The sequence below is a fragment of the Fukomys damarensis genome, unplaced genomic scaffold, assembly GCF_012274545.1.
Source record: "Fukomys damarensis isolate Sample0158 unplaced genomic scaffold, DMR_v1.0_HiC HiC_scaffold_4, whole genome shotgun sequence".
Classification (NCBI taxonomy): domain Eukaryota; kingdom Metazoa; phylum Chordata; class Mammalia; order Rodentia; family Bathyergidae; genus Fukomys; species Fukomys damarensis.
This window is the reverse complement of record NW_022900916.1, coordinates 62,726,220-62,736,799: the sequence shown is the minus strand read 5'-3', so window position 1 is coordinate 62,736,799 and position 10,580 is coordinate 62,726,220. Positions and strand designations below refer to the sequence as shown.

General features: G+C 36.3%; 1 protein-coding gene across 3 annotated transcripts in view; it reads right to left on the bottom strand.

The window, feature by feature from the left end:
* LOC104847884 (lanosterol 14-alpha demethylase) overlaps nt 1-10,580 on the bottom strand; it is a 30,686-nt gene that overhangs the window by 4,433 nt on the left and 15,673 nt on the right. For 2 of the 3 annotated variants that reach the window (XM_010603486.3, XM_033758503.1), the window contains exons 5-10: nt 9,844-10,018; nt 7,900-8,019; nt 7,339-7,534; nt 6,085-6,180; nt 5,255-5,423; nt 1,734-3,108 (exon numbers count right to left, since the gene is read on the bottom strand). In XM_010603486.3, the coding sequence (XP_010601788.1) occupies nt 2,930-3,108; nt 5,255-5,423; nt 6,085-6,180; nt 7,339-7,534; nt 7,900-8,019; nt 9,844-10,018 (935 nt within the window). In that variant the 3' untranslated portion in view covers nt 1,734-2,929. Of the gene's footprint in view, nt 1-1,733; nt 3,109-5,254; nt 5,424-6,084; nt 6,181-7,338; nt 7,535-7,899; nt 8,020-9,843; nt 10,019-10,580 lie in introns of those variants that run through there. The other variant, XM_010603488.3, reaches the window with a different exon arrangement.

The following is a 10,580-nucleotide window of genomic DNA, read 5'->3' as shown; positions in this document are numbered from 1 at the left end:
AGTGTTGTTTTCATCTGCATCTCTCGAATGACCAGTGATGTGGAACATTTTTTCATATATTTTCTTGCTGCTTTTACTTCTTTGTGTGAGAAATGTCTGTTCATTTCGGATGCCCATTTTTGGATCGGGTCTTTATATTTGGGGGGACTGATTGTTTTGAGTTCTTTATATATCCTTGATAATAGTCCTTTGTCTGAGGTACAGCTGGTAAAAATTTTTTCCCACATTGTAGATTGTCTCTTAGTTCTGCTACTGGTTTCTTTTGAAGTACAGAAGCTTTTTAGTAAGATGAGATCCCAGTTGTTGATTCTTTCTGCTAGTTCCCGTGCTACTGAGGATTTGTTCATAAAGTCTTTTCCTATACCAATATATTGGTAATTTTTGACGAATCCATATTTGCTCTATTATATTTAGTATTTCATCTATCCAAAGATGTGCGTGTCTTGGCCCATTAAGACACAGAAATCATTTAGCTCAAAGAATCTTAAATTTTATTAATCACAGTGCAACAGAATTGAATATCCTTCCTAAGCCAAATTCAGATTGGGAGGCTCACAGAGATAATCCAAGTGCCAATGTTTCCTGTTATCTACAGTCTTCCCCGGCCACATGGTACCCCACTAAAGCAGCAGCAGAACTTATTGCTAACATCTAGAGGATTTTATTATACAAAAAGGCATCGTACCTAGTACACTGCTATTTTCTTTAACATTTCACATTACTCAAAACTTCCTGTTAGCAGCTAGGCTCCAAGAGAAGTTTTAGGTAACAGCAAAGTAATTAAAGGGAAATTTATGGGTTACAACCTTGTTCCAGGCTATGCTGTAGGGAAGCAGTGAAGAAAGGAGCGGATGAACACAGCTGAGTTCACCCCCACTGCTTGACCATCAGCCCTCCTTCAAGACCTCTGTAGTAACAGTTGTGCTTCTCATAACCAGACCATGATCACAAACAATCTGTTGAAATCTGGCTCTTAGCTAGCATGCAAGGCTATGGGAATGATCCCCAGCACCCCCAGCACTTCTGTTGGAAGTTTGAAACTGTTCACTAAACAGACTAACCTTACTTCAGGTTCTTGTTTTGTGCCATCAATCTCTGCGGCAGTCTGATGAAACTATAGGTTTTTTTGGGTTTTTTTTAATAATGCTTTTAAAGCCATAAAACATACAGGATTACAAAGAAAGCCAACAGAAAAATAACTCAAAACTTTAGAAATTAGTACAAATGGCATGACAAAATTCTTAATAAACAATAGAAGAATTTGTAGAAACACAGAAGCTGCTGATGGAAATGTAACTGATATAACCACTTAGAGGGCAAGTTGAAAATATCCTGAAAAACTGTATTTCCACAAACCCGAGCTTATTCTTGATAAAATTTCCCCAAAGGAGCCTAAGAGGACGCTGTCACTGCTGTTAGAGAAAAACTGGATCAATTATAATATCCACCTGTAGAAAAGTCATGTCATGTTTCTCCAGGTGAAGACACTTGTGCCATCAAAATAAATGAACCAGGGCCAGAGATTTAGTTCAGTGGTTCCGCAAACTGCCTCACAAGCACAAGGACCTAAGTTCAATCCTCTGTACCAAAAAAAAACCAAGAATGTAACATAAATGAACCAGACATATGTAAAAAAGAAAAAATTCAGTGCAAGATATAATTTTCCCACCATTTCCTGGATGCCCCAACTCACCTCCACTCACCGAAGCACACACTTCACACACAGTTTTTCTCAGAGAATTTTAATGCCAAAAATGACAGCAGACATTTGGCCTTCAGAGGAATCTAACATGAATCTTCTAGCCTCTTCAACAGAATGTAATATACACAAGGGAATATATTTTGGCTTCACAGATTATGTGGTCAAACTGCAAGTATCTAACATAGTTAGGCTTCCAGAATATATGAGTTAGGTTGAATCCCAAACACAGGCTTCACGGAATATGACTAAAAACACTTATTTTCCAGTGACCCTGCTTCATATACTTTTGTCCTCAGTTTAAAATTTTAAACTGTTTGAATCAAAAGAACTAGTAATAGGGCCTGGGATGTAGCTTAGTGGCACTGTGCCTGGCAAGCACAAGGTCCTGAGTTCAATCCCTGGAGAGAGACACACACACACACACACACAACTAGTAATAGAAACAAGCCCAAATTGGACGTTGGAAAGGAGGCAGCTAAAAACCTTCAGCCAAGGAAGAAAAACCTGCCCACTGAGGACTTTATGTGGAAACATACATTATTTAGCAGATGGAGAAATAGCTGATACTTAGCAATTACAGCAAAACACCACATGAGCAATCTTTAATATTTTTAGGAAATATTATCAATGCAAAAACAGGTGACCTCTCTCAACTTCCTATAATAAATGCTCCCAGTTAGAATTCAGAGGATTTTTCTGTTATAGCTCAATCACTGGTAACTATCTTCACACCAAAACAATTAATAGTATTCTCTTTTATCCAAGGCTTCCACTATGAGTTGATTCCCAACCCTCCTGTCCTTACATATAAAAATTACCAAGATAAATGAATGACCTGTCATCATCTTCCAAGTATCCCTGAGCTCTTCACACCCTGCAGAACTGGTTCCAGATCTGACTCTCCTAGACTTATTTGCCAAGAGCTCTGCATGCTTTTAAAATTAGCACCCAAAAGTTGTATCATTTAGAATCTGCCAATTACCTAGATTCACCCTGAATAATGTTTTTTACTATAAACTTGGATTCCTTAAAGCACACCACAGTATCAAAACTAAGATGTTTCATGTTTCAAATACGATTTGATAGATCAGTTAATAAAATATTAAAATCATAAATTAAACTTAGAATTTAAAAAACAGCACAATGTGAGTGTTGTTTCGTGGACTTCATTCTCAACAGATGCATTTGCAGCTTACACTGATGTCCCATTAGTTCCTGTGGACGTTTTCATTTTGACCTCTGTTTATAACGGATAACTGGGTTTTCAGGGGTATGGATCATAGTTGTATAATTCACAGCAGGAAAATATCCATCAATGAGATCAAATTCATATAAACGAAACAGAGTGGACCAAATTGTCTTAATTTGAACATAGGCAAAATTTTCCCCAATACAACGATGTCGCCCTGTTAAAAAAAAAAAAAGGCTTTTCATCAGAAACTTATTTAAATTCTTTCCTACCTATTTCAACCTGGATTTGATCATTTGCTTATCTACAATTCAGATGAACAGCAGATGTATGTCTTAAATCTTTTACATAAAATAAAAACATAAATGGCTAACTTAAAGCCCCATAGTATTTTCAGTATTTATAAGAAAACAGCACTTGCTTCATCATGGTGATTTTTTTCCAGTGACTTTTTGAAATTTAACAACTACCTGGGTTTCAATCATGAGATGGTATTTTAGTTTAGGAATGTACTAGAACATTCTCAGTTCCTTTCCCAAAAGAATCCTAGTTAAGTCGTTATAAACCTTCCAATCAAACCCTGAAGCTGAATATGGTGGCATGCACACTTGTAATCCCAGCTCTTGGAGGCTGAGGCAGAAAGATCACTGCAAGCTGGAGGCCAGCCTGGACTCCATAGCAAAACTTTGTCTCAAAATATAAAGTAAAATAAATGGCAGAGACAAAGAGGAGAACAAATGGAAAAAAATAAAAACCTTAAAATGCTGCTATGGGGGGAAAAAGATTTAGTAAACTCAAAATAACATTTGCTAGTGTCAAAATTTGAAATGTCATACAAGAGCTGACAAGCTAATTTTAAATGCATAGGGAGATAAAAAAGATCCAGCATACTCAATCTTAAAAATAGAGTATATTGGAGGAATTAAACTGACTATATTTGACTTTCAGACTAACAGTACAGCAACAGTGTGATATTGGATAAGGATCAAGAAATACACTGATGGGACACAGCAGTGCCCAGAAATATTTTCATGGTTATCTGATTTTTTTTTGACAGTGATAAGAAAATAACATCTTTTCAACATACAGTAAAAGAAAAACTAGATAATGCAAAAGACAAACAACTTCAATTTCTAGCTCATGCCGTACTCAATTCAAGATGATCACAAATGCTAAAATTCAAGAGGATCACAAATGCTAAAACCAAGTTTTAGTAGAACAGACCACTTCCTAAGCTGGAGCTACCCAAAGTCAGGACTAGACAGCAATCACCATTTTAAAAGTTGCTAACTAAAGTTGCTCACTTGTCAAAACGCACTGAATGGTGACTTAAGATTTGAATATTTCACCAGGGATTTAGCTCAGTGGTTTGGTGGCCTGCCTTGCAAGCGCAAAGACCCAAGTTCAATTCCCCGGTACCAAAAAAAAAAAAAGATTTGAACATTTTGTTGTAAAATCTACAAGTATATCAAAACAATAAAAACTAATGCTAAATATGCCACATTTAAGAGGGACATTTACACACTGATCCACATTCAAATACATCTACACAAACATCTGGTTTATAAGAAAATAAAGGGTTATTTTTAATAGCAAAAAATCATATCTAACTGAATCAACAAAAGATTTGGTAAATTCTGATGATTAACAAAATTAGTATTATGAAAACAGATGAACTAAAGCTATATGCACCAGTACAGATAAACAGCAACACTACAAAGTGAAAGGCGTGGCCGGCACACAGCTATGGTCTCAGCTACTCAGGAGGCTGAGATGACAGAAGTGCTTAACCCCAGGAGTTTGAACCTAGCCTGGGTAACATAGTAAGCTTTGTCTCTCTAAAAAATAACTATTGGAGAAACTGTGATTACTTAACCTCTTTTTTTTTTTGAGACAGGGTCTCACTATGTAATTGAGACTAACCTGGAATTCACTATGTAGCCCAGGCTGGTCTCGAACTCACAGTGATCAATGATCATCCTGCCTCAGCCTCCCAAGAGCTGGGATTATAGGCGTGTGCCACCATGCCCGGGTACTTAACGTATTTTAAATTCTACGGCCTCCTCCCAAATCCAAATCCATCCTGAATCTCAGAATACAAATTTATTTGGAAACAGGGTCTTTATATACATAATTAAAGTGAGGTCACACTGACAGAGTAGGCCTTGGATCCAATGACCAACGGTTCCCTTAAAGCATGGCCATGTGAAGACACAAAGCAAAGAGGGAGAGCCTGGTGAAAATAGATGCAGTAATCATAGCCAAAGCAAAAGATACTTGCAAATAAAATTCACATGGATTATTTTGACAGGGACAAATGTTACCAGAACAAACATTTCAAACCAAAAATGTAATCATCTCACCAGCTCCAAATGGTACATAGGCAAACTTCTCTCCTGATGCTGGGTTATCACGTAAATAACGATCAGGACTGAAGTCCAGACGTTGTACCCAGGAGTCTTTAAGTCTCTGATTGACAGTGGGAGAAACACACACCTGATGTCCTGGAGGAATGGTAAACCCTGCCACAGTCTACAGATAAAAGCAACACACTGCATTAGAGACTTTTACAATGTTACCGAATAATGAGGTCACTGTGGAATAAAGAGCCACACATACATTTAAAAATCTAAACTGGGTGTGGTGGTTCACCCCTGTAATTCCAACACTGGAGGAGGCAGGCGGGAGTTCAAGGCCTGGATTTCAAGGCCACTTTGAGCTACATAGTGAGCCAGCCTGAAAACTCCACAGTGAGACCCTGTCTCAAAAAAAAATCTAGCAGGATGACAAGCCAGCTAAAAAATTATTCAAATCATCTCCAACTAAATTAACCTTGAGTTAGAAGTATATACACAAATGCCTCAGAGGTAGGGTAGAATTTCAGGGAGCCTTTCACTATCTCATTTAAATACTTTGTATGTTACAATTTTTTTATAATGAAATGTTATTTTTCAAAAAGAAAAATGTCAATTTTAAAATGACATTTAAAGAACTCAATTGTTAAATGAAAGAGAATAGCATTGAAGATAAACATATATACTATCTGCCATTATGTAAATGTTCATATATTTAGTATAAAATTTATAATTATGTAGAATTTTTAATTTAAGAAATTCTCTTTAAAACCATTATATGTCTTAATTTTGATCAATAAAAACTAAGCACAGAGGAGCAATCTAAGCAAGACACTTACCTGAGGAGTTTTGGCCATTCTCATCATGGTCATTATAGGAGGCCTAAGTCTTAATGTTTCTTTTATGCAGCGATCAAGTAAATTTAGATCCTTGAGCTAAAAAGAAAAGGTATTTCCTGATTCGTTACAAATTCCTAATTTATTCGACAGTAAAAAAATTAACATTTTGGTTAGTATAAAACAGGTTACATTCTAGGCCGGGAATTAGGTTCAGTGGTTCCGCTGCCTGCCTTGCAAGCATAAGGTCCTGAGTTCGATCCCCGGTACCATAAATAAATACATACATACATACATACATACATACAGGTTACATTCTAGATGAAAAAGCAAGACAACTGGCTCAAAGTGGCTGAGATTAACCATGTACTACCATGTCAAAAGTTAACAAAGGAAAAAAGGAAGGCAAGATAACAGGAAGAGAGGCAAACACCCTAAAGAACAGCAAGGGAAGGAAAAAGATTCACTCCTCCAAAAAACAAAAGTTTAGAAAAATCATCAATGTCAACTTTTTCAATACTCTGGAAAATCAAAGGCTTTTAACAATCTAAAGCAGAGTTGATTTTGGTGAGAAAAGCAAGGTTGATAGTAGTGTAAAAGCTAAAAAGTATATCCTAAATTTTTGGATCTAGTGTAAAAATCTGCAACAAAGTATTAGCAAAAAAAAAAATTAGCAAATACAAAAAGGTAAGAAAGGGAGGGAAGGAAGTAGGGAGGCAGGGAAGCAAAAGGAAGGAAAGAAGGAAAAAAGCAAGGAAGAAAAGAAAGGATGGATTACATACTCTATGATAACAATTTACCCTAGGAATACAAGATCAACATCTGAAAAATCAATGTAATATGCCATTCTAATAAGATCAAAACACACACACACACACACACCCTCAGGAAGAAGTGAGCAGGGTTTGCTTCAAACATGGAATATCAGGTTACAGTGAAGCCTTCTTGTTTCCTTTTCTGCCCAGCAAGCTGGCTGCAGTGTTCACAGATTTCTACACCCTACTACCACCATTCTGTACACACAACTATACATAATTCAGTGGCTTTTACACTTTGTAAGACATACTCACACGTCTGATAAAAGTTTAATGGAAAGAAAAATTGTATTTTAGATAATGTTAAAGGAAATTTCCTAAAACACAGAAAAGCCTAATTTAGGCTAATTATAAAAAAGCTCAATTTGTCCTTTAAAACAGACAAATTAGTCACAGATGCTAAAAATTATAAGCCAGAAATGAAACAAAAAATCCAACAAACCTGGTCATATGTTAAGGGAGGCAGATCCTCGCCACAGACTGTTTTCTGTTCTAAATAACATTTTTCTTGTAGTGCTTTGTCTCTGGCCACAAAGAAGCCTAACCAGGCACTAGTGGTTGAGGACGTGTGCTGCCCTGCCAAAAGCAGTCCAATAAGCATCCCAGCTATTTCATCATCTGTCAGAGGGTGCCCGTCCCTGCAGAGTGAACCACACAGTGACTGAACATTTCAGACACATTGCATGTCTCAACCTGACTACATTTCTCAGGCATAAAAGCCCCTTTCACTTGTACCCCACCCTGTCAGAATCCCCCACCCTGCCTGGGGAAGAGACTGATACTAAAAAACATGATAAGCAAATTGTCACCATGCTTAGTCACTGGCATTCCAGCAAGTAGGTGAGGTCTCAGTAATTTATGTCTCAACAATTTAAATTCCAAAGGTCATAGCTACCAACTTATTTTGTCAAACTCCCTATTTTCTAACTGGAAATATTACTTAACTATGTTTAAATGTGTAATTTCCTACTTTAACTTAATATGTCATATGGACAATACTTACTTGTATGTGGACTCTAGTAAAGTTTGGAGAATATCATCAATTTTTTCTTTTGATTGCCTACGCTTCTGAATTGCCTTATAGAAAATATTCTTGATCTCTCTATGAGCTCTGTCTCTGCGTCTGAAATTTAAACATAAAAATTATTTTTTAAAAAAATAATACTTTCTAGGATTAAATTCATTCTGAAAACCAGGACCTAGCTTAAGGCAACCTTATTTAACTAATTTTAATAGTCCTAAATTAATTAACAAAAACCAGAACCAGGTAGGCATATAGTGCAAATGCTACTGCCAAGTTCAAGGCCAGCCTGGATAACAAATTATCTCAAAATAAAAAATAAAAAAGAGCCTGGGGATGTAGCTCAGTGGTGGAGCACTTACCTAGCATGTGTGATACCCTAGGTTCAATGGCCAGTACAACAAAACAATAAAAATCTAGAACCAAAAAAAACTCCTAAAAATCTTAAGAATTTCCAGGAAAAAGAATTTCTGGGTTGCGGGGGAACGGAACTCTTCTTCTCCACTGTTGGTAGGAGTGCAGACTGGTGCAACCACTGTGGAAATCAGTATGGAGATACCTCAACAAACTAGGATTGGAGGTCCCAATTTTATCCTGTATTCCACTAATGCGTATCTTCCCAAAAGAATTAAAGCATCATACCACAGCGATATATGCACACTCATGTTTATAGCGGCCCAGTATGTAATAGCTAAAACTCAGAAACAGCCCAAATGCCCATCAACTGGTGACTGGAAAAAGATTTTTTTTAATAAAATGGAGTACTACTCAGCCATAAAGAATGATAGACTAGAGACATTTATAGCTAAATGGATGGACCTTTCGGTGATTATTCTTAAATGAAATAAATAGAACACAAACGTGTAAATACCAAATAGTTTCTCCAGTGTGAGAAACTGAAAGTGTAAGTGAGGACCAAAATGTGTAATAGATAATGTGAAATAAGAAGAAAGGTCCAAAGGGGAAGGGGAAGTAGGGAGGGGCAGTAGGAGAAAGAAAAGAAGGTAAACAAAGAATGATGAGAAAAGGAGGAAAAAGGTGGAAGGGAGGGAGTGGGAATGGGAAAAAAAGTAGAACCTATATATATATCATGTAAGGTACAAATCCCCAGTGATGAATGTGATCATAATATATACCTTAAATGTACCAATTAATTTTTTAAAAAGAATTTCCAATTTTTGGGTGCAAAACCAATGTTATCATATACTTTATATCTCAGATTCTTAACACACTGTCTTCTAACTGCAGGCCCACAACAAGCACAAAATTCCTTCAGAAGTATCTTTCAATTCATCAGAAAGTAAATTACTCTTCTAAAAAATGGAAACAAAATCTTTGTCAATAGGGAAGGGTGAAGGGGGTGAAGGGAGGGCAGGGGTATGGGGAAAAAATAAGAACCAAGACCTGTCTTGTAAAGGTACAAGATCCCAAAGATAAATGTAACTATTGTTACAATGTTTCCAATGGATGTGATTCAGTGAAGATTTAGAAAGCATACTAATGGGCAAGACACTCGGTTATATGTCATGTCCTAAAAGCAGTATTTCTGTGCATGAAGGACAGACAGTCTCTGCCCTTAAGTAAATCATGGAACACTTAGCAAAGTGACAAAGAGAAACTTAAATAAAGGCACAAATATTCAAAAATACATATTATAAGGTCATTAAAGACTTTCAAACAAGTGTTTAAAGGAGGGCTTCCACAGATTTTTCCTGAGTATAAAGAATACAAGAGGTAAGTAAGCTTTAAAATACTAGAATAAACAACAAATCAGTTTTAGTTTTAATAAACTAAAACTTACTTCAAATAAGCTCACTATATAGTGAAAACCTGTTTTAAGTTCTTATAAAATAATGGGAGTTCATGAACTCCCCAAATTTGACTACATACCAACACAGCAGTACATTATTATCTTGTAATCCATACCTGAAACTAGGCAGAGGCAGCCAACCCGGCAATAGCCAGGCTGCATGGCTAAAACCTCCATCCAGATCTGCATACAACTGTGCCACCTGCTCATTGAGTTGACTTCTGATTTCTTTTCCATGTAAACAATGGCTAGCTGTTAAAATTATGAGCTCAGAAAGAGCTTCAAACAAATCTAGGGAAGAGAAAGGTCACTCATTATTTCCAAAAAGTCTTAAGCAATACTGTTTTGTTGAATATATACAAGATAGTGAGAGAAACTGAGAATTAAAAACTAAAGAACAAACAAGATCCTATTCTTCAAAACATCTACAGACAGATTTATGGCTGTACATGCAGAACACTGAAGTCAGTAGACTAGATCATAGGACAAACTGTCCTCTGGACAGCCACAACAGACAACACAAAGGCATCTCTAAACCTCGTGGGCTCCTCTTTACCTTAAGAGGATAATACAGATAAAATGGAGATAAAAATGAGCAGGACTGTTTGATTTTCAGGTCACAGCACATCAGAAAAAAAATTATTTAGTGCCTATGAAGATAAAGAAAGGGGAACTTCCTAAAATATGACAGTTCAAGTGCAGAAGATTAAGACTAAAACCTGAAGTTTGGGCAATATATAAAAAAAAATTATAATCATCAATTAGAATATTCCAACACTGGCTAAAGATGAATCTAGCAAGCACACTTTGGTGATACTTAAAAGTCTTTTTTTTTTTTTTTTTTTTTTTTTTT